Source organism: Nelumbo lutea, chromosome 1 (genome assembly GCF_056320005.1).
Source record: "Nelumbo lutea isolate HS-2025 chromosome 1, American lotus-T2T, whole genome shotgun sequence".
In the NCBI taxonomy this organism is placed as follows: domain Eukaryota; kingdom Viridiplantae; phylum Streptophyta; class Magnoliopsida; order Proteales; family Nelumbonaceae; genus Nelumbo; species Nelumbo lutea.
Window position 1 is genome coordinate 56,457,220 of NC_142684.1, and position 25,525 is coordinate 56,482,744.

At 36.8% G+C, this 25,525-nt stretch overlaps 1 protein-coding gene and 1 pseudogene across 2 annotated transcripts in view; one reads left to right on the plus strand and one right to left on the minus strand.

Moving 5' to 3' along the window:
- Positions 1-17,251, plus strand: part of LOC148874665 (Beta-ketoacyl synthase) — a 61,118-nt gene extending 43,867 nt beyond the window's left edge. Inside the window, exons 13-15 of one of the 2 annotated variants that reach the window (XM_088965162.1) lie at positions 12,490-12,561; positions 15,496-15,547; positions 16,603-17,251. In XM_088965162.1, the coding sequence (XP_088821288.1) occupies positions 12,490-12,561; positions 15,496-15,547; positions 16,603-16,640 (162 nt within the window). In that variant the 3' untranslated portion in view covers positions 16,641-17,251. The remainder of the gene's footprint in view (positions 1-12,489; positions 12,562-15,495; positions 15,548-16,602) is intronic. The other variant, XM_088965161.1, reaches the window with a different exon arrangement.
- On the minus strand, positions 9,773-10,231 carry LOC148874666 (large ribosomal subunit protein uL14x/uL14z/uL14y-like; annotated as a pseudogene).
- Positions 17,252-25,525: the final 8,274 nt, after the last annotated feature.

Below are 25,525 nucleotides of genomic sequence, written 5' to 3' on the forward strand. Positions count from 1 at the left end.
TTGTAGATGGACTGTAGAGTTTCTTGATGTGAAGTCCATGGTGAGACGGGCCCAGTCACAGACCACGGGTCCTAGCTATCTTAACCATTGAATGCCTAGCACCACGTCCGCTCCACTGAGATGGAGAGGATATAGGTCCACCGCAAACTGATGACCTTGAATCTTTAGTGGTAGGCCCATGCAAATGCTATTGCAAGATAGGCTGTTACCGTTGGCCACATGAATCGTAAAGGCCGTTGTTGGTTGAATCGGAAGTCCCATTTTATCCACCAAGACTTGAGTTATGAAGTTAAGGGAGCTGCCATTGTCTATGAGGATTGACACTTGGCATCCTAGGATCAGCCCTGCAATTCTCATTGTTTGAGGGGACGCAAGTTCCGTAAGGGCTTGTAAGGATATTTCAGGCGTGCCATTGGATTGTATTTCCCACCCTGGGTTAGATTCTCCGCAACCGGTGATGTCGTCTTCCTCTTCGGCATCTGTTTGGAGGAGAAACGCTTGTTGTTTCTTGCAGCGATGGCCCGACCCAAATTTCTCTTCACAGTTGTAACAGAGACCTTTGTCTCAGCGGGCTTGCATCTCTGCCCAGGTCAGCCATTTGAAAGGAACCAGTGGGCCTGGGCCCAGTACTCCTTCCTCCTTGTTTGGTGCTGTCGTCCTTTCTTGCTCCGGGACCCCATGGTTGCTGCACCCTTCTTGCTCGATTGAACTTGTCCTCATACAATCTGTCTAGTGCTGCCGCATTGATGACCGAAGTGGGCTGCATCGCTTTCACTTCCAGTTGTAGTTCTTTTAGGCCACTGACGAAGCTTCCCACCAACGCCTTCTCCGTCCACCCTTGGACTCTCACAGCCAGCCTTTCGAACTCCATCTGGTATTCTTTTACTGATCCCACCTGTCGCAGCTGTGCCAAATTTTCATCAAGATCTTCGAACCCAGATGATCCAAAACAGGCAGTCATGGCATCTATGAAGTCTGCCCAGGTTTGATGAGGGTGCCCCCTTTGGTACCATTGAAACCAGAGGATAGCTTCCCCTTCAAGATGCACGGAGGCCAGAGCTACCCTATCTTGCCTCGATGTTTCATGGTAATCAAAATACCTTTCGATTATGAGAATCCAGGGAGTTGGGTCGCCACCTGAGAAGATGGGGAAGTCGATTTTGGCTATTCTTGTTGCCGCTCCTGTTCTGCGGCTGTTTTCATTGCTGCGCTCTTCTTGGCTTCCTCTGTCAATGTTTGTTGCCCCCTGCTCCAGTCGAAGGAGGAGAGCAGTGAAACCTTCCTTCATTTCTTTGAGATTTGAAGACATTCAATGGATCTCTACCTCCATCTTATCAACTCAGGTGTCTACTGACGTGTTTCTTGTGTTGGTCATGCTGGCTCTGATACCAAATTGTTAGGAACCTGCCTAACTCAGGGCTCTTCGAGGGGCCAACCTCCTGAATTCTTGGAAGAAGAGAGAGAAGAGAGAGGGAGAGAGAGTTAAATGCTGAAAGAATCTATGTCCTATTCCCTTTTCTGCTCTAGTACTTATAGTTTTACAATCTTGATTGTTACAGTTGTTACAAGGCAGTTGTTACAAGTGGATGGTTAGTTGTGCTGACATGGCCTCCTCTTGTAAAACTGATTAACTGCCTTCTGTTGGTCTGTTCCAGCAGTCTTGACATATTTGCACTAGTACAAATGCATGGGAGTGCCAATGTAAAAAATGCAAATTCTCGTTTAATTTTGTTTTGGATTTTACTTTATTCTGCTACATGTCTTAATTTACTTTATTTGTATTACAACTAAACAAAATAAGTTAAAATTTGAAACAAAAATAGGTCAGAATTTACACTTAAATCATTTGCACTGCCATGGTTTTGCATCAGTGCAAATTTATATGCATTGCAACCAAACACAGCCTAAGAGAAGAAGGAAGAGCAACCATTTTCTTAATAGAAGAAGCTACTCAGTGGCTGAAAGGGTTCATCAATGGAGCACTATTTTTAGTGAAGAAAATTGGTTGGATGAATTCGTTGGAACTTCAGGGGAGGAAATATCAGGTGGTTTTAAAATCTAATCAAAAGGTTGGTATGTGACTGTGGTGGAGGTCGGTGGTAACAATAGAAAACATTTGGTTTGTATTCCAAAAGGAAAACAGGGAACGGGTTGGAGGTTATTTGATCAGAAACTTCAAGGTTTTCTGCCAATGAGAAATGATAATGGGATCAAAGGAGAAGACTCCAAGAACAATAAAAAAGAAGTAATAGAAAACGAAGTGGTTGTTGGCAGCATTAACAGGATTCAAAATATGGTCCTGGATGGAAACAGAGAAGATTGGGAGAGGAGACTGGTGTTGGAAGCAGATAGAGATGTTACGGATTGGGGGATCATTTTGGACGTACTGAAGAAGAAACTTTAAGTGCTTGCAGGAGTGATGATCTTCCCTTTTGATAAAAGAAAAGCATTACTGGTGTCTAAAGGAAAAAACAGTTGAGTTTGATAGATTCAAAACTGAGTTGGCCATGTTTTTGGTGCAGAGCTGGACAATCTCTTGTAAGGAAGGAAACTTTAAATGCTTTTGAAAAAAGAGATGAATCTTGAGAAGTGGAAGAGTGTGGCCTCTTCAACTTTTGGTACCCCGTTTGAAACGAATAGAACTGGTGATAAAGATAAAAAGTGTGGGTCGGGTCTCAAGGATGAGTGCGCTGAACTTGGAAGAATTCTGAGGCCCTTTAGCAACTTGTCAGATAATCCCAGTGAGTCTTTGTTTAAAACCATTGGTTGCAAAATTACAAGTTTTGGTTTTTCAAGTTTGACACAAGGAACGATAGGAGTTGCTGAAAGTTTAAGTGATCGAGCAGGAAATGCGACAAATGGAGAGCATTTGATAGAGAAGGAGATTATAGAAGAGGCAATCAACGATGCCAAAGGATTCATTTGGAGAAAAGTAAAGTTATTCCCTAAAAGGAAGGCTTTTTCACTTGTAGAGAAGTTCATCAAGGAAGAAAAGAAATGTGAGGAAGAGAAAGGAAGAAGCCCAAGAGTGTTCTGAAGGAAAATCTCATCATTAGAAAAAAAGAGAGGAAGATGAAGTGTTACAAGAAGGTTCTGATGGTAAGGAAGATGTTATGGAAGATCTGAAAAGTAAAGATATGGAAGAGCAAAGAGAGATAATGGAAGAAGGAAAAGGTGAAGAGGGGATAAGGGGATAAGAGAGAAGGAGATGGAGGTGCAATTGGGGAAGAGGGGGAGAGTTGTCAAGGAGCTGTGATGTTTGGGGTTGCAGGGGCAGAGGAAATAAGAGAAGAGGAAGAGGTGAGAAGGGACAAAGAGAGGGAAGGGGATAATGATTTAAAGGAAAAGAAGGAAAGGGAGAGAGGAGCAGGGAATGAGGGAGGGGGAAGTGAGGAGGGAGGAAACAATAATGGGGGTGGAGTAAGAGCGTATAAAAGGAAAAAATACAGAACTTTTCCTTTAGAAGAAAACAGAGAAAGGGGACTGAATATGGACATGGGGGAGGACTCGGGGAAGGAAAGTGAGGTTGATCTAGTGATAGATTTGATGCATCAGGTGGAGGTTATGTGACATTGAAAACATTGTAAATAAGGTAGTGGCAGTTAGAAAAATTCTGGGAGTACTTTTCCTAGGAGGGGAGGAGTTTGTGAAGAAAGCCTTCAAGTTTGTAGAGGAAACGAATGGAGAGAATGAATTTAAAAATGATATAGTGGTGGTCGGAAAATCAAGTAACTTAACAAACCAAGGATTGGAAAAGTTTGATGGAGGCAGTGAGAATTCCATAAAGGAAAGGGAGAGTTTTTGGAGGGGGAGATTGTTTCGAATAGGGGTAAGAGTTCTAAGGGGAAGTTGGAAGCAGACGGTGGAGGATTAAATGCAGTAAGAAGATTCAAAACAAAGAATATTAAGAGAAGTCAACAACAAATACTAGTTTCAAAGGTTTTCACAAGAATAAAAGGAGGTTTGTTCGGCCTTGGACCCAACAAGAAAGTATGGAAAAACAAAATCACAGCCAAAAGAAATCAATAAGATTGTAGTAAACAAACTGACAAGTAGTTTGGAATCCACTGTGGGTCTGGTTTGTAGCTATGGGTCTTGGGTAGGGGTTCTGTTTTTTTTTGGGTGTTGTATGTTTTTTTGTCCGAGTTTCTTTTGTTGTGTCATGTCGGTGCTTGTTGCTTGTTTTGGGGCTTGGTTGTTGGGGTGATTGGATTTTTGGGGGTTTGGCATACAAAGGTGTTAAGCTTTAGTCGGTTGTCCTTTGGGTTTTTCATTTCATTCAGGTGATTGCTTATCACCTTTCCTTGTATTCTATTTTTTCCTGTTTTAATAAACTTTTTTATTTATCTTAAAAAAAAAAACCCTTGGTTGCTATGATGAACTTCTAGGCTCAAGAAGTAGGTGAGAGAACCCGAACCCTTCATATGGAAGGATTTATGAAGCAAGGACTTCAACTCGTGAATACCTTCATCATCATTCCGGGTTGATGAGGGACAAATTCTCCTTCCAATTACACCCTAACACGTGGTAATACAAATTCTTTATGACACATTGACAACACACGTGGCAGGACCTCACTTAATGGCACCTTGTCAGCTTGGCTTATGAGGGATAAGTAACATCCGACCTCCGACCTACAACGGATTTGGAGTGTATTCCTGACCTGGTCGCCCAATGAATGTTCCCGACCTGAGAGACGTCTCCAACCTCAGTGCACCTGAGACCTACATGGCCAACTCCCCCTTCATCTTTGTTCTCACGAAAGGGCCAGCCCGTATCTCACATGAACATGGGACCACCTAGCGCTGCTAGAAGCCCACTTCCCCCACTTTGCGAGGAAGTGGATACAAGGCGCTTGCATATCGCAAACATGACACATGGATGTGCCCCATGAATGGCGGACGTGCCGCCATCAACCGCCAAAACGTGCCTACTTAGGCCGGCTGCCTAGCTCTCCCCTCTCGCCACGTCTAAGCTGAGCCTTGAGGCCTATATAAGGGTAAGCTGCAACTACTAGAGGGTACATTCCATTCCCTGGATTCCTACTCTTACTTTCTTTGTCACCTTGGAGAGCTCGACATTTACTGACTTAACTGTCGAAGTCCATTGCCCAGGACATTCCCTGGGCCCTTCGACATTTTCTTTGCAGATTTTGCTATCAAAGTCCACACCTGAGCTCCAGATCATCATTGCCAACAAGTATCACAACTTTTGATCTTCATCACCAGTCAATAGTATATCATCAACATGCAACAAAAGACTAGTAATACCCTAAGGCCATCTTCGTATAAAGAGAGAGTGATAAGAGGAACTTTGGTTATATTCAGTAGCAACAACATCTTGAAAACATTCAAACCCTACCTGAGGATCCTGTTTCAATCCATATAGGGATTTTTTCAGGCGATAGACTAGAGAGGAATCATTGCAATATCTAGGAGGAGGTTTCATGTAGACTATCTCCTTCAACTAGCCATGAAGGCATTTTTCTATTAGCAAGAAAAAACTTTATTGAATCGAACTTATACAAATTACAAGAGGTTGAGTGTAACTTCCACCCTAAACAACAAAACATTCAGATTTTCCCAAAATATTTGATGTCTTGCAGCTCCTTTTTAGGATGCATGTGAATCTCCTACCCCACACCCCCGACAGTATGTCTTACAACTCCTTGTTTGGCTAAAGAGTCTGCCATTCCATTTGCTATTCTTCTCACCCACTTGAAAGAGACATTTAGCTCCCTTATTAAGCTTTCAATCTCCCTAAATTTGTTTTGGAAGACCCAAGGAATCTAGGTACTGAATCTAGTCCAAGAGATGACTACCTAAGAATAGGGGTGCAACTTGGGTGGGTCCAATCTGAGCTTGAACGGACCCAACCTGAAATTTTACATGTGCTGGGCTCGGACCCAAGAGTTCAGGATTTTTTATTTTTTGGCCTAGCCCTTAGGTTGCCCAAAACCGACCCTATTATAAACATACATATATAGATAGGTATTTACATATATAAATACATATTTACATATATACATATTTGCATAAAATGTATGCATACATGTATGATTTTAGGTCAGGTTCATTGACCAACCCGAGCCCAACCCTAGTGCTTCAAATTACAATATGGGCTAGGCTCGGGTTGGGAAGATTAGGCTTGACCTTGGGCCTTAAGCCCAAATTTTATGGTTGGGCTTGGGTTGACCATAAATTGGGGTTAGGGCCTTCCAATCCATAATTGGCCTTTTCCTTACTTGGGTTGAGAAGGTCACCTCTTTCTAGGTTCTCAAAATATCATTCAGTGAAAGATTTGGAAGTCATCCAATGTGCATTCTTCACATCTAGTTGATAAATGATCCAAGATTGAACAATAGACAAGGAGAACATGGATGGTTGTGGCCTTAGCAATTTGGGCAAATGTTTCTTCATAATTGGTGCCATACTCTTGATTATATATCCCTAGGCAACTAAATGGGCCTTTTTTTACCAATCAAGAGATTCATTTGATTTTAGCTTGATAGTGTAAACCCAATGGCTCCCAACAATGGAAGCATTTGGAGGGGCAAGCATAGGGTCCCAAGTGTCATTTTCATGAAGGGCCTTGGTCTGGACATGCATGGCTTCTCTCTAATGACAACTTTTGACGGCTTGCTAGTAAGAACAAGGAATATCTGTGAAGGATGAAATAGCAGAGAAAGAGATATGGTTGGAAGTGAAACCATAGTGGTTAGGAGGTCTAGAGATACAAATAGACTAACGAAGAGGAACATTAAGAGTGGTATCTGAAATACGAATAGTATCCTAAAAGAGAAGTATCACTTATAGGAGCAGTTGTGAGATGATCTGAACCGGGAGGAAGAGGGGTCGTAGGCACAAGGGCTTGAGCACGTAACTGCTTGCGAAAAGACAAGAAAGTCCTTTGCAGCCATTAATGAGGAGGTATCCTGTGAATCAAAATCATACAAAATAGAAACCGATGGAGTAGGTGATTTAGTAGCTCCAACAAAGAAAGATATTTGCTTAAGAAAAACAACATTACAGGAGATATGGATCTGACAGATAGAAGGACCATAGCACAGAAATCCCTTATGATAAGGACTATACCCCACAAAAGCACACATAGTGGATTAAGTAGACAACTTAGATCACACATGAGGAGAGATGTGAAAAACACAAACAACCAAACACATGAAGAGTGGAGACGTTTGGTGGATGACCAAATAGTTTCTAGAAAGAAGACACAATAGCAAGAATTGAAGAGGGAATGTAGTTGATAAAAAACACAACTGTGCTAGTTGCCTCCACCAAAAGGGAGGTGGAGCATGTGACTCCATAATAAAGTCCTCACACACTAAGAAGATGTCCATTCTTATCCTCGACCACACCGTTCTGCTAAGGAGTACCTGGACAACTTCATTGACCCTATATCCCATTGGTCTTCAAAAAGATAGGAAATCTCTATCAATGTATTCTTCCCTTGAATCCGAATGGAGGATACGTACACACGATTGACACCAAATTCATACCATAGCATGAAACAACTGAGATGTGGGGAATACTTTGGTTTTGTGTTTTGGAAAATATGTCCATGTGTACCTGGTGCATCATCAAAATACAAAATACTTGTATCCCAATTCCCAACCAAGAAGTAATAGATGAAGTCCAAATATCATTATGTATAACTTTAAATGGAGTAGCATGTTCAGATTTATGAGGAAAAGGCAAAGTACGACTCTTACTTGAACAACAAGAGACACATGAAGTATCAAAAAGTTTTCAAAGAGGGAATTTTATTTCTTATAAAACCATTGTCAAACAAAAACTTTAATTTTTCAAGAGTGAGGGTGTCCCAAATGTTGATGCCACAAATTTTAGACATCGTTTTTTTTTACCCAAAAATGAACTAGATGAGGAAGAAATAAAGTAAGCTGATGACTCTACTGTTGGGGACTTCTCGAAGTTCAATGCAAACAAACAGCCTAGCCTGTGCTCCTTCCCTTTCACCTTCCTAGTGGGTCTTTGATTAAACAACCATCAGAAAAAGAAGAGAAAGTAAAAATGTGACCATAAACAAGCTAACCCATAGAAATAAGGTTTGGGGTGAGGCTAGGAACAAAGGTCTTGGTAAGAGAAAAGGAAGTGGTAGGTGAAAGTTTTAAGGGACAAATCATTTCTACAAATGATGTCCAACTTTTTACCATTGACAGTAATAATACGTTTGTGATGGGTTTTAGTATACTTGCTCAAAGGTTCAGGATAGGTTCTAGTCATATGATTAGTGGCGCCATAATCTATAACCCAAATAGGAGAAAAGGAAGAGCAATAACCAGAAAGCAATAGATACCGATTGCCGGATTTTTTCTTCAGCCATGGATATAGATGGTTCACATCACTCTTGGTAGTAATGATGTCAGAAGTCTAGCCCTCAGTCACTTGATATGCACGAAGTTGGTGCTGGTTCTTCTTTTGAGCAACCTTCGCTGGTCAATCATGACATTCTGGAATGATGTGAAATTGTGACAATCTGGTGATTTCTTTACCCACATCTTCAATGAACCATCTAGGTTAACTGTTTACAGTCCAGAGCAATAATAGTTGTGAATCCAAATCCAAAATTGAGCAGAAAAAAGCAATTTTTTATCAATAACTGCAAGATTTATATTAATGATACAAGAGAAGTTCCCCAAGCAAAACTGATTAGGAAACTTTCTAAAAACTAGAACAAATATCCCACAACTGATAGATGTATGATTCTCTAAGAGAGATGTCCAAACAGCAAGGTTTTTAGGATTGATAGTCCAAAAAAGGAAAGTTGCAAACTTGCCGATCTAAAGAGGGGATCAAAACTGTCTAAATCAATGTGGATTCTCAAGCTAACGACACAAACTCTAGAGTATGAGATTGATCAAAACAACCAAGTGGAAGAAAACAAGAAATCTCTTACCTAGTAGATATCTTTCTCAGAAAAAAGAAAAAAGAAAACAGGTTATCTTGGATTGATGAAAACAGTCTTCAATGTGATCTTAGAACTATAGTCGAAGGAAGATCTGATTCTCCTTGAATCACCTTTTCAAGTCCCAGGTCTTGAGTCTAATCTTATGCTCTAATACCATGTAAACTAGATGGTTTGAACATGTGAGAAGACGAACAGTATCAAGGGTGTCTAGAAAATGATTGACCCCCACCCAAAAGAGCCTCTTTTATATTAAAGAATAGGGTAAATTACAAATACCCCCTTGTACTATGGGGTCAGTGACAAAGATTCCCCTTGAACTTTTACCGTGTGACAAATACCCTCTAGTTGTTAGGTCAGATAATGGAATGCATTAAAAGTACCAAAATACCCACCTGAACTTTCTTTATTTTCTTTTCATTGCCCTTTTCTCTTAAGCCCTAATCTAACCTACCTTCATTGCAGAGTGCATCGATCAAAGTAGAATATGTCACAGAGTTCAGATCATAACCCTCCTTAATCTTACGATCAAAAATCCCAAGTATTTTGGGGCCAAAACACATTAAAAACTCTGACTCGAAATCAACTTGTCTTCTTGGACCTTCACCTTCTTGCACAATATTTTTATTTTTGATTCGCAGTTCATAATTCCACGTTGAAGTAAACTTTAAGAGTTACAAGAACTCCCAATTTCAAAAGCCTACAGAAATCCCATTCTCTAAAAGGCTATAAAACCTATGAGGTCTAATGATAATGAAGCTTAATTAAACAAAACTAGAACCACGAGGTAATCTAATCCTAGAATTGGATGCATTCCAAATCTGAGAAGTTAAACAATGGCATTGGCAGCACTTGCAATCCTAGGCCACAAATCCGCACATTCCTTTCCAATTGGACTAGTGATAGCAGATCCTTACCTTTTTTCAAATTGGACCAATGATAGCAGATCCTTTCATTTCTCCCTTTGGATTAACATTACTCCAGCATTATCTTTGAAGTACAAGTAGACACCATTCTTTCGGTGCCGTGACTTCCACTGTCGAACAATGATAGCAGACATGATCTTCTTCCTGAGATCGGGTTTCCCCTTCTTCATGGTAGCCATCACCACATCACCAACACAGGTCGATGACAATCTGTTGAGACGACTCTTGATCCTCCTCACGAAGATGATGTAGAGGTTCTTTGCACCTGTGTTGTTGGTGCAGTTCACCATCGCTGCCATTGAAAGACTGAGCGACATCCAGAACTTGTTTCCTGCTGTTTCTCCACAACCTTGCTTTGACATTTTCATCAATTACAGCTCGATTTTTGAAGGATGTTTGCACAATAGATTGATTGTTGTATTGCTCATTTTCATTGGTTACAACTCGATTTCTGTAGTGCCGACTTTGAGTCCTTGTGGATTTCCAGAGTCATGGCTACGCGAAATGCTATGAGTTTGGGACTTAAATAGTTTTCAGAGCTACGTTGCCACTGAAGCTAGTGTAAGATGTCACAGACCTTAGAAACGTTTTGTTCTGATGAAAACCTGAGAAAATTGTAAGAACCTAATGCAGAATAGTGCTTGTGGAGATGAATAAGATATTGGGTTTTAAGGGGCTTTAGCCACTTTACCATTTCCGGTGATATGGATTCATGAGTTACTAGTAGCAGTAATCTTCGTTGTGGTCACTGAAACCCATGGCTATATGGTTGGTGATGTCTTCTCACTGTTCAAACAAGAAAAGGGTAGTTTGGAGATTTAAAAATTTTAAACAGTTCAATGAGAATCTTTTTTGAAGTTAACTGATGGAACGCTGTCTAACATCTAAAGTTCAGGGGGTCTTTGTCATTGACCCCATACCACGGGAGTATTTGTATTTACCCTAAAGAATATGTATAATTACAAGAATGTCCATATAGGGTTGAAAGAGAAAAATAATAAAGAATACAAGTGATAATATACAACAGTGACTATACTAATAAAGTACATCAAGTCATAGAATCTCCACAGATTTAGCCTCTTGTTTTCAGTCTTGGCTAGTGGAAAAACTTTTGTTGGAGTGGCCATATACTATGGAACATGGTTTCTTATCCACTGTTCAAAAAAAGTGCTAGGGGCATTTTGTGCCCGAGTATATGTTCCATATATTATGGAACATAGTTTCAGCTTTTCAGGAGTGTCTAGAAAATGATTGAACCCATCCCAAAGAGCCTCTTTTATATTAAAGAATATGTACAATTATAAGAAAGCCCATAAAAGGCTGAAACCACAAATTTAGCATACTAAAAAAGTACATCAAGTCACAGAATCTCCACAGATTTAGCATCTCAGTTTCAGTCTTGGCCAGATAAAAAACTTTTGTTGGAGGGGCCATATACTATGGAACATATTTTCTTATCTAATGTTTTAAAAGCACAAGGCGCAAAAAACACACATTCACACAAGGGGCATTTTGCACCTAAGGCACAAGGTTTGTGCATGCCTTTTTGAAGCAAGGTACAAATTTGCAAAAAAATGCTAAAAATTTCAAAAAATGACAAAAGTGCAAAAAAATTAAAAATATTAAATATAATATTAATTTAAAATATAAACTTAAATTTTAAAATAAATGTTTTAAAAAACCTATTATCTCAACTTACAATACATAAACATAACATGCAAAACATTTTTAAAATGAAAATTAAAAATAAAATCAAGCATAACATATAAAACATATTCAAGCATGTAAAACTCTCAATCTCTTTATTTTTTCCCCAATAGCATGCCTTGAAATAGCTAATGTGGTGTTAAATATGGGTTTTAAATTCTTAATCCCTATAAAAAAAGATTTTATAATTTTAATTGTCTTTTAAAATATCTTTTATTAGGATGAGTGAATGAGCAATGTTAACAGATAGGGGGTTTTCAGAGGCATAATATGGACCTTTTTATAGGGATTAAGAATTTAAGACCCTAATATGGACATGTCTGGGATTGCCTTGAGGGTCTAGGGGTGGGGGCCAAGATGACGGGCATAAAAAAACCGAAAAAAATGCACAAATTTTCAAAAAGTGTTACTTTGGCTGAACCACAAGGTGCATCAGGCATGTGCCTTCTGAATGTGCTGCACCTGGGACCTAGGTAAGGCACATAGCCTAAAACATGCCTTGCCTGTGCACTTAGGTGTGCCTTTTAAATCAATGTCCTTATCCTATATGATGATTTTGAATGGAGGGAAAACTAAATGTTGTATCAGTTGTAAACCCATCTTAAAATATTTTTAATGAAATGCTTTATTATTCATAAAAAAAGATTGAGAAGTCGATACATATTTTTGATGTCTATCCTTGGGGAATTTGTTGCTTCAAATAGAAAAAAAAAGAAAATTTTGCAATAATTGGAAGAAAATTACCATGATTCAAAAATTTGATATGGGTTGCATATCTTTCTCCATTGCTATTCAGAATCTCTCTCTCTCTCTCTCTCTCTCTCTCTCTCTTACAAATGGGATTTGAAAGTTAAGTTAATACAAATATTTCATCCTTGTAAAAAATTATAATCATAAGTTGGTTTTAATTCAGGGTGCTACTGGTCATCTTCTTGGAGCAGCAGGAGCAGTGGAAGCAATCTTTGCAGTGCTAGCTATATATCATGTAAGGATATTCCCTCAAGTGTTCACTGCTTAAATTAAAAACCATTCTTTGTCTATAAAATGGGGGGAGTTCTAAAGTACTGTAGCATGGTGGATCTGCCTTTTCTTTTTGATCTCATGGTTCATGTTTTTTCTTGGTTCATTTGGCCATTATTTTCAGAACAAAAATGCTTTCATGTTGTTAACTTCATGAAGGATTTGGTGAGAGTTAGACATGGTATTATTGGTCAGTGACAGAATTCAGCCTGATTTGGGATTTTCTTGGGTTCCAAGAGGGCAATGGATCAAATAAAAGATAATCTCTCAATGGATAAATATTTAAAGGAAAAAAAGTTTGATTGTGATGCTTTCCAAATCATAGTCTATTAATCAAGCCTCATAATCCTAGATCCCCCAGCCACACACACACAAAAAATCCTTATTCTTGCTATTCACCTTGTGATGCAGCAAAGAGGTCAAGCTAGAAGAAACAACAACCACATGAAAAATCTCAAGAGAGATAGCACAAATTGAAGATGGAAAAAGAAAATCCCCAAATCAAGGTTAAAGAAGCTACTCCAATGGATATCTGTGTTTAGGGCTTGAAATACAATATAAGATACCTCCACAAGCAAATATGAGGCTTATATAGCTGCCTCAAAGCAAAGTGACGTCCTAACACCCAATTTGAATAAAATGCCCTCAACTTAAGTGCATGACAAACTACAGAGAGTGATTGCTGTTATGTGCATGACAACAATTTTGTCTTGATACAAGGTTTGAGAAGACCTTTAAATGATTGGGAAATTGGACCCTTGTTGGAGCTCATGCAGTAGATCCAGGCCGTAGAACCTAAGCTAGATCAAGAAGACATTAAAATCTGGAAGTGAAGAGCTCATCAAGGCAGTTTACTGCTAAATCTTTTTTCAATCAATTGATATCCTCCAACACAGCAAGTCTCCTCTTTTCCCAGTTCCATAATATGGCAATCATTAGCCCCCAAAAATTTCTTTTTAGGCCTGGGCTGTTGTACATCAAAACTGTCACATGGTAGACAAATTAATGTTGAGAGGAGTGGCAGTGTTCTTGTGGAGAAGAAGAAAAAAGAAGAGGAAGAAAAGAGAAAGAATGAGAGAATAGTGAGGGGAGAGGCAAAAAGTTCTCTAGCCGCCTCCTCTCTTATCATTTATATTAAACTAAAAAGGTAAAAAGTTCTCAGGTGAGGAGAGGCAAAAAGTTCTCAGGTCATCAGGCCAATGTAAGGTCTTTACGGTCTCCACCAGCTAATGACTATATCAAGTTCAATTTTGATGGGAGTAGTGCAGTTAACCCAGGACCTTCTGGTATTGGTGGTGTGTTTAGGAGTAAGGAAGGCAGAGGTTTTGGTTTATTCTCAGGTCCAATTGGTGTGGGAGACAATTCTGGCTGTCATGGAAGGAGTGCAAAAGGCAAAGGATATGAATGTGAAAAAGCTGATTATAAAAGGTGATTCAAAGCTGATAATGAATTGGCTGCAAAAGGAGGGAAGTGGTTTCTGGATCTTCAGTGGTGAGAAGAAGAAACTCAAGTGGATAACTCAAAAAGTCAAAATATGGAGGTGAAGTTCAGTTGGGCTAAAAGAACTGCTGATGCTTTTTCTGATGTTCTAGCAAAACAAGGGGTGGGAAGAAATCAACTGCTTTGGGCACAATTGTAATTTGTATAAATTGGTGAGGAGAGTCAAGAAAGGTTACCTCTCCTCTGTTGTGTAATTTTCCTCTAAATTAATGAAACTCTGTTATTGACCAAAAAAAAAAAAAAAAAAAAACCAAAAGGTACAAAGACCATGCAGCCCTTAATAGGGTGGCTATAACTAAAGGGACTGCAAACTAAAAGAAATAAAAATAACAATCAAGTGGTTTTAGGCCCAACAACTAAACAAAACAACATAACTAATAAAAAGAACATAAACTGGGCTCATAAAGCTCTCGGTTCTATAACTTAACTGCCAACAGAAAGCAGCAACAAAACCATGAAGCAAACTCCAATCTCCAAATAAAGTCCACTTAGGTGGCATTCAGTAATGCCAAATTGACCACCAAACACTGAAAATTTTGGTTTCCAGTGTTTGGTGGTAGTTTGGTTGTGCGTCTTAACGGAGCCACTGAACACCAAAAAGCCCTTTGAATATTTCAGACATTAAGCTACCTCTGAGCAGATGCGGAGGTAGTGCACGAAAATTGAATTCTAGCGATACTCTTTTAAACTTTTGAAAAATCCAAAACTATCTCCTATCTTAATATTATTTATTTTATACTACTTTTATTATTTAGTATATTTATAATAAGTTTTACTATTATATTTATAATTTTTTACTATTTTATCTTTTTTACATTATTTTACTATTTGCAAATCTCTCTATTATATTTTATATTATTTATTATTATTATTAAATGATCTTTTTATATATTTAATTTTTATTACCATTATTATTTTCTTTTTATACATTTTTATTATATTTTATAATAAATTTTACTATTTTATCATTTTTAACATTATTTGTTATTTTATTAATATTATTTATTGATTTTTATCATATTTTTATTTTTATTATTTTTATACTATTTTTTATTATATCATTTTACTTTAATCATTTTCGTTTACTTTTTTTAAATAATAACTTGAGGGGTAAATTTGTAAAACATAACTTTTTCAGATGTCAAAGCATTCAGATTACCTAACAAATCCACTGTATTCAGATGTCTGATATGCCTCTTGCACTTGGTCATCAACTGAATGCTTTCAGAGCTTTTTTAGAGGTTTTTTGCTTTCCAGACTTCAGACTTCAGATTTATCGAGCACCACCTTATTGTATTCCACATATGTAACTGATATGCCTCTTGCACTTGGTCATTCATGTGGGTTTCTTTTTTTTTTTTTTTTTGATAATTGTCATTCATGTGGGTTTTCTACATAGGATGTCTGGATCCTACTGCTTACAACCATGAAGATCCACTTCCATGTAACTGGTATGCCTCTTGCACTGATTCAAGTTTGAATCAGTAACATCATTAAACTGTGGTTAACAAATCTTTGACTTGTGATTCAGAAATTAAGGAAACATGATTCAAGGAAATGATCCTGCATCAAATGTCCAATAGATTCCAACCTTTTTCTCCCTCACCTGTTTCTTTTCCTAATACAAATGCTGCACACCTGCCCACATGCTATTGCTCTTCCTTTACACACTCATGGAATCCCTGTCCACAGTGAATACCATCATTTCCCACCTACCCCCAAAATCAACCTCTCTCATCCCATTTGCCAATGTACACTATGCTTCACACATCACAGTTCACACTAAAATTACCAATAATGCTGAAGAATCATCATTATCCAAGCCCTTATACAGGGGAGTTGGCTACATGAATCCTGTTTCATCATTCCTTTCTATTTAATGCTAAATGCTCAAGAATAAATATCAAAAAAACAAATCACTGATTACCTTTGTTGTGGTCCTTGTATTTAATGTAGGGATCTTCCCTACACAACCTAGCATTTTTTTTACCACATGGAGGGATGATGTGGCTAATATGAGCCATCCACCTAGTAGGGTATCTTGTGGACCACCTGTTCAATCCTCCATTTCACATTAGCCCTATACCCCACCTTTTATTAGTGTTCTTCACATTGGCTATTAAAAAGTTTTAATATTGAATGTTGAACTTGCATGAAACATAAGTTTTCTTTGGTCACATTGCAAGTTGCTCAAATTTGCAGTTTTCACTAAACAACTCTAATAGCAGATTTGTCATTTGACACTCCAGTAGTTTGCTCCCACCTGAGTTCTAAGAACCTATTTCCAATCCCGTGTACCCTTTGTTATTTAGAATTGCACAATTGCAATTGTTGTCGTCTTCATGAGTTTGCATTTCTCCTGCTCAACTCAACTCCAGTTAATTGTGCAAATAATTCTTTTTCTAATTGCTATTATTGCTGTCTTTATAAGCTTGCAAGTTAATCGCCCTGCATGTTCCAAAATGGTTGCTCATCTCGAATTAGCTTTTGTGGCATCTTGTTGCAGGGGATTGTACCATTGACACTCAATCTCAGTCATCCTGATCCCATCTTTCGTGATGGTTTCATGCCTTTAACTGTGTCAAAGGAGATGCTGATTAGAGCAGCTCTGTCAAACTCCTTTGGTTTTGGTGGGACAAATGCATCCCTGCTGTTCACATCTGCTCCGTAGCATTGACGATGGATGAATGATCTTTGCTAGGGAAAGCTCAAAAGAAGCAAGCCATGGGCGATCATCATTCAGATTCAAACAACCACACACTTGTGGCTTCAGTAATTTCAGACAAGCCATGTAGTTATTTAATTGCCTTCACAGCATGATGTTTTTAATCCTTTTTTCCTTTCATGTTAGATGGGAACTACTGAGAAGTTTGAAATCTCAGTGATGGGAGAGACATGGAGGCACACGCCAGTCAACATAGGATGTATTTTATAAGAAATCTGAATGAGGGAAGCATTTTTCAGTCTCATATATTCAAATAAAGAGAATATGAACTTTAGTTTTGCCTTGCTAACGCTTTGGGAAGCGTAGGTGCCTGTGTTGTAATGTATGACTGCTCACGGTGCCTATACAATTTGATGCCAAAGATTCACATATATTGCTACAATATAGTTGAAATTTATTCAATGGGGCAAGTAAAATTACATAAATGAAATTTGGTGGCATTAACTTCTTATGTGAATTAGTATTTTTGGTGTTTGAATTCCATGGCTTCTTGTACCGGAATGTAATAGGAGATAATGGGAAGGAGACACTCTGCCTTAATGAAAGAAATTTCATTTGGTCCACTCTATTCTGTTCGGCTCATTGACTACAACAAGCCTTGTCCATCGTGTAAAGTGTCAATTTGGCCACTAAGATGGTAATGGGCCTAATTGTCACAAGTGTATTCTTTGCTGCGCCATCAAGTGCCATTCATTGTGCTTGCAGTCGCCATTCAAGTGTGCAAGTGTGTATCTTGAGTGGGGTATTGTATGTATTTTGTATGGGGGAATGCCAATGGTAATATTGTAATTCCGTAATATGATTTTTCACCATTTTGATGTTTTTTTGTGTCATTCTCCAAAAGCTTAATGTACTCTTTGAGGGGAGGTAGGTAGTTGAGTGAATCAAGAGCATATAAAAGTTAAGCATGAGATCTCCTTGATATTGTATTTGTGCTTGTCATCCATTAATATAATACAAATAATCTTTTGACTAATTTGTATGCCATCTTGTTGCTTTTTATTATGTTGTTGCTTATTGCTTAGACTTATTCGTCACATTCGAGTGCTGCATAGGGCCCCAACGACTAGTCCCATGACATAATGGCAGCCCTTTTAAACATGGTTACTAACTAAGCTGTCGACACACAAGATTATGTCAATTTCGATTTTAACCACCGCCATCTCTCCAAACACTCAGCTGTTTAATCCATGCCTGAAACACGATTATTATGTTAACTTTCAAATTCAATTTCACCTGCATACATCACCTATAGCACTCGTAATCAGAAGTAATTTGACGAATTGAAAGGAGTAGAAAAGTTTGACGTATAGAACAAAATAAGGCATGAGCCCAAAGTAATAAAAAATAATTGAAAACTCATTCGTTAACGATGGATATAGCGTTAAACGAAATGGTGGTACAGGATTCATGTAACAAAGCTCAGATGTAACGATGATCAATCATTCAAATAATTGTTGCACAAAGCATTGATGCCCACTTTTCAATGAATTCTTAGGATCTATTTGTTTTGCAGTTGGAATTGGAATCAGAATCAAAATCTCTTGGAATTGAAATTGAAATTATCAATTCCTATAGTTTGTTTGGTTCAAACAGGAATCGAAATCGGAATTGGAATCAACTGGAATGAGAATGAATGAGATTTCATTCCCAAGAGAGAGGGAAAGAATGATCATTTCATGCAGGAATGGGAATGAGATTCCAATTCCCCCACTCAAACAGTTGGAATAGGAAAGCACTATTCAAAGTTCAAAGTATCGAAAATACTAAATGTATCAGAAAGACAAATTTAAGAGGCGTATTGAGATATATACCTTGGATATGCATAGATACAAACGAAAAATTAAGATATGCATGAAAACACATGGAAACACTATAAATATTCCAATGAGTCATAAATATGCATCAATAACATTATATATATATGATCAACATACAGAAACATAAGGGTATTCTCTAGTAGTGTTATAACTATAAAATATAAGATTAATAATTATTTAATGAAATACTTTCTATAAGTTTTTAAACATATTTATTTCTTATTCAAACTGTAAGACAGTGTATGCTCTTAGCTCCAATTAGATTGATATACATTTTGACATTTATTGTAAATTAATAAAGTACAAAATTGATTCATATTATCTATGGTGTGTTTCTATGTAGTACCCTTAAACTAGATACTTATGAGACTCGTGTTAGTTTAGAATCTTCACAACCGTTGGATAGACCTAAGGAAGTTTAACCTGCCAAAGCTAACACTAATGTACTGTCAAGTCGGTTGGGGTGACTTGTCTCAGCTGTTAGGGTGAGACCTGAAGCACATGTAGTGTGGGTTTGCTTGAAACCTTGAACCGGACCATTTTTCAGTTATGCCCTAGACCTTAAAGATAAATGTGCAAAATTAGAAAGTTACACCTAACCCTTAGACTCGATTATGGTACTGCACTAGGTGTTGGATTGGGTTGTCTTTGATATGCCAATCAGTGAGATCCTTAGTGGGGGTCAAAACCTGGGTATGTTGGGGCAGTCTAAGAGTTCACCTGAGTGGGTGATCGTAGTGACAAAATCAGCCTCTTTGTCGGACAAAGTGAATGATCGGGGAATGCACTCTCTGATGGAAACCTAAACTGCTAGTAGTTGATTTTAAACTTGTTGAGATTTGTTTTGGAAAATATATTTATATAGAGATATACATATATATTATGGTTTCACAAATTGTTTACAAAAGGTTTTAATTCCCGAAATCCATGTGAGCAAAGAGTGCAACACTACACCTTGCAGCCGAGGGAGAGGTTCTCTCTCGTTAGGTAGTGTTTGATCATTATGGGTTGAGAGGTTAAGTGTAAGACCATTTAGAGCTAATATACCTGATGGGCTAATCTCACTTAAGTCCATAGTCCTTGGGCCTTCATAATGTGGTTGGACCCAATGACCATTTAGTATAAATGTTGGGCCTGCTAAAAGCCCATACTGATCGGCTTAGGGGTTTACTGTATTTAGTAGTGAATTCGACTAGGCCTTGTAATAGAGTCTAAGTTGAACCTATATGTCTTTTGTGGAGATCAATGTTATGGTCCTACACCATACAAAGAGAGCCAAGCTAGCCAGCGAATTAAAGGGGAAGTGAGCCTGATAACTTAATGGACCTAAAGCCCAATTCGAATTGGGCTGATTAGATTAATTAATTATGGGTGAATTTGATATTAGATCTGCTTTTAGATCATCAAGAGGATAAGACCTGTCTTATCCACTTAAGAGTTTTGATTCAAATAAAGATTTGTATCAAAGAACCCTTTCTTGATAAGATTAGGAAGTTGATCCAGAGAGATTATAAATAGAGGGCGAAATCCTTCTGTTAAACACTTTTTGCAAATCTCATATCTTCTCTCTATTCTTGCCACCCTACCCAGTTCGATCTCCATTGTCTTAGACTGATCAAGAATAGTTCTTGATTCTGATTCTTACTAGAAGAATCAAATCTGAAGTTATGCTCACATCCCCTACGTGATTCTTGCTGAAGGATTGCAATTCTTGTTGAAGATTTGCTTTGTTGATCCTACTTCATCCTAAGCTGTGTCATCTTCAGTGGAGGTGGGATTTGGTGACCTCTTTGGGCATGAACACCTACATTGGGAGCTACTTGCGTGGATTCTGTATCAGGTATATCCCTCCCTTAATCTTAGTTTCAGATTTGGTCCGATTTGTTTTAAGAAAATTCCCAAAAGGGAGAATGAAATTTTTGAAAATTTGCCCATCCACCCCACATGGTTCGGCCATCCATATGATGGATCTCCCTTCCTTTCACAAACAAGTATATTATTTTTTATTACAAAATTATAACAAAAATTAAAAAGTAAAATGTAACGAAAATAATTTTTAGGGATGTGATAGATCATTCATAGGTTTACAACAAGGTGAATATTATGGTTAGATTACACCAAAAATTAGAAAACAAATATTTTACAAAAAAAATCAATAAATATATGAATTAAAAAATAGAATGAAATATTTTTATTCTAAAAGTACAAAAATTTTTAAAAATAATTATTTTTTCATTTTTAGTAATGAAACAATAAATATTTTTATTAAAAAATTACAAAGATAAAAAAATTAATATTTTAGAAGTTTCAATAGATCTATGGATATGGTAGATCACCCATAGATCTATGACACAATTATTCTTCATGGGCATATTACACCAAAAATATAATTTTTTTTGTTGTTATTTTATATTTTTCCTAAATTTCTTCAAAAATTAAATAGATCTATTTAAAGCACAAAAAATATAGGATTTTCAACATATATATATATATACATAAGCATTAAAAATACATAAAATATTGTAACATACTATCATGTAAATTGAAAAAAATATATATTTATTTTGCACTTTTTTGTAAAAAGTTGAAAAAAACTTAAAAAATCTTGAGTTTTGGAGATTGTTTTTGGGGTATTTGTTTTTAAGATTTTACAATCCAAGAATGTGCAAGGATGATTTGTTGAATTTGGGAGAGAAAGAAGGCTTTTGGAAATAGCTAGAAGTCTTTTTTTTTCTCAAACATTTTAAATTCGTTTTTTGCCTACATGAAATCATAATGTATCAGCCAATACACCCTGATACATGTCCGATATGCCCCGATATGGTCACAATACAGGTTTGGCACAATGAAAAGACACGACACAAATGATTTGTAGCATTTCCCGTGTCGGCCCCTTAAAGATACGATACGTATTAGCCCAAGATACGTTATGAAATTTTGAACCATGGGATTATTCTAACTCTATCCTATAATATGTTCGGTTCAGACAAGAACCGAAATCAGAATTGGAATAAGTTTGAATGAGATTTCATTCCCAAGGGAAGGGGAGAGAATGGCCATTCCCTCAAATGGGGTTGTGGGATTCCGATTCCTTCCACCCAAATAGTTGGAACCAGAAATGATCATTCTGACTCTATTTCCATAGTTTGTTTGGTTCAAACAGGAATCGAAATTGGAATAGGAATAAGTTGAAATGAGATTTCATTCATGAGGGGAGAGAATGGTCATTCCCTCAAATGGGAGAATGCTATCCCAACAGAAATGGGAATGAGATTCCGATTCCTCCCACCCAAACAGTTAGAATCGAAAAAGCTTTCCGATTCATGACCCCTATTCCCGCAAACCAAACGGGCTCTTAATGTTTCTGTCAAAGCAACCACCTTATTAGACAACCTTGGAGCTATGCCAATCAAAAGACCCACTTCCTGAGATTCCAAGTATTAACCCTCTCTTAGATGAAAGCAACCATCTAAACTTTGTACAGATTAGGGAGCAACAATCACGCCCAAAGGATATTTGCCAAGTTTGGGAACATCTTATGAGGTTTCCTTTGCTGCAACATGCTGATGCAGGTCAAGATTTAAAATATCGTTATTGTATTGATTTTCAGAGTCACTGTTTGCTGCTTTCTTAGAGCCATTTGGTAAAAGCCGAAGTTGCTTAATTTAAGGTCCTGTTTGGTTAAGGGCCTGGAATCGGATCCAATTGTTTGGTTGGATAGAATCGGAATCTCATCCCCATTTCACCAGGAATGAAATTCCCCCATTCTTTCCTCTTTCCTTGGAAATAAAATCTCTTTCCAACTGATTCTAATTTTCACACAGAATATGGGAACAGATCATTTTGATTCCAATTCTTACTGCAAACCAAACAGACCCTAAAAAATTAATCCTTTGTGTTTGTGCATGTTCTAAATGAAGTCGTAAACTACTTAGGCTCAGTTTGGAAGGGGTATAAATACAAATACGTACAGTGCAAAACTTTGTATTTTAATTGAACTATATTTTGTATGTATTTTATATTTGCATTTATTTTACTCTTTCGTTTGGAAAGAATACAAATACAAATACATACAGTACAAATACATACAAAATAATACAAAATATAAAATTTTATACTCTACATATTTGCATTTATACTCCTTTCAAGGTAAAATTCACTACAGCAAATCTTTTAGTTAAATAACCTCTTCTTTTTTTTTTTTATTCCATCAAACGGCCCCTTAGAATTACCCTGAAACAATGGTCCTAACCATGGTCTAATAATGGCCTATGACAAATTGTCAATCAAACTAACGAAAAAAGATTGAAGCCCTCAATACACATTTCTTTAGTATCTAGAAAATCGATTGCAGGGGATGCCACCGCTAATATAGGGTAACAATATCAAAGCCAACCCATAAATTTTCCCATTTTGAAATAGCAACAGTTACTGAGGATTTGCTCATCACCTCAATTTTCTACGTTTTCAATAACCTACATTATAAATAATTCCATGTTTGCACCTGTTACTCTGTTAAGAAAAGATGATCGGTTACAAATTGAAGGGATTAGAAAAGTTTGGGCATGCGTGGGTATAGTGATTAGGTGATTAAGAATATGTGGGTGATGATTAATATTACTATTAAGAGTATGAATGTGAGTGTAGAACTTTTATTTGATTACCATACTCTAATTTTTTAATTTGGTCGGTCTCTTTTTTGTTGTAAGGATAGAAATATAATTTTGACAATCATTCATTGAATCCTATTCTTGACTATAATACCCCATATTTTTGTATTTGATCTCTTTCTAATTATGGGGGACACAAAATGTAATTTAAACTATTATATTTCTTCTCATTTAATTCCTGTTAAGTCTTATATTTAAGGTATTAACTCACATTCTTTCATTAAATCTTATATTAGTTGATCATATCAATATTAATATTAAAAAAAATAAGTGTTACAAGGAATAATCATTTTTATAGATAATAGAAATAAAATACAAATTTAAAACCAACCCAAAAATGATGTTATTTTCATATTTGGTGGCGAGTAAACAATTCAACCTTTTAGATATCAAATATGTAAATAATTAAATTATAATAAAAAATAAAAAGATGAAAACAAACAAAGTATAAAAAATACAAAAACTTTTATAAAAATCATTTGGGCATGCAAATATGATTTGCTATCATCATAAAAAATATCACGTGCAAAGTGCATGTGCACTTACTAGTTCTTTTTAAAACCCCTCAAATCATATGGGTCTCAAACAAATTTTGCGTGCCACATGTTGGAAGAACCCAGAGGACATCAGTTTTCTCTCATGCACCTAATCAAGCATCAACATTATCATCATCATCTAAACTCAATTCTATGGCATCCCCTACATGAATCTTATTTTGCCATTCCACTATCTTCAATGCCATGTTCATTGCTAAATTATATTTGATGAAATCATTTCTTATTGCTTCCACCTAAATCCCTTTTACTCTGCCCCTAATTGAACTTCTGTCCATTCAAATGATTCATGGACCTCAAACAAGTTAGAATGGCCATGCTGTGTGGTGCATGCTCAATGTTAATCTCTTTTGTCTAGGAAAGTTGCCTTTCAAAAGATAAAAGCACTCTAGCATCAGAAAATGTGGATTGTGTAGAACAAATGAATAAAAAAGTGTATGGATTCGAATGTCAGGCATCTCAAGACTGGACCATGTCGATCCACTGAGTGTCGAATTCGTCATAAAGCACCCCTTGTATTAAGTGGGGGCTCAAGCCACACATGCCAGGCTCTCCACGTTGGTGTGCCCATGTGTATGGGTGTCAATTTTGATGAATCAACAAGACATATTAGATTGGATAAATCTGGTCTAAAATATTTTTTAGGTTGGACTATCTGGTCCATTGATATAAGATAAGAATATAGGTATCAATAGACCAGGTTTGGGTTGAAACCAATTAATCTAAATTAAAATGAATTTGAACAGATCAAATGGTCCAAACATTGAATTGGACCGGTTCAAAATGATCAAAAATATTCATTGGGTTGGATTGGATCTATACCTGATCCATTTGTAATGGGTTCACATTGGACTGGATCAGATTGGACCAAATCCAGTCCAATTGACACCCCTATCCATGTGCCTAATGTGCACCTGTTACTAACCCCATTAATCTATAATTGGGTCTATAAAAAAATACCATGGTATTACATTCATTGTTTCTAACTAAGACATTACCATATAAGCATTACATAAGTACATTTGGTTATTGATAGAAAATAAGAGAAGATATTCTCAACCTTTTCTTTTTCTCTCATTTTCTACCAAATCAGACATAATTTTAGGCTGTGTTTGTTTTGAGGGAAGATTTCGGTAGGATGGAAAAACATAGAAAGGGGAGAACGGGTGAAAAGTTTTCATGTTCTATTGTTTGGTTGCAAAGGGAAAATAGTGGAAAAATCAGCCCCAATACTAATTATTAATTTATTAATAATATTTTTATTGCATGTTTTCTTATTTTTAATTATTTATTATTTTATTAAGTAATTATAATAATTATTTAATTATACATTAATATTAATTAATGTTTTATTTTTATTAGTTTATATTTTGTTAATATATTTTTTTATTTTATTGATACTAATTAATTAAATAATTAATAATTATTAAATTATTGTAAGTACATGTAGTTTACCATCATTGGTGCTATGATGAAGATATTAAAAGAAAACCATATGGAAAAATTCCAACCGGGGCACCTCTATAATAGCACAAAGACACTTTATCAAAGTAATTTAAAGCTAATGCACTTGCGATGAACACAAAAGGTCATCCTACATTTGCAATGAACATGAAATGTCTTCTAAGACTTGCAAATGGGCACAATGTACTATCCAAAA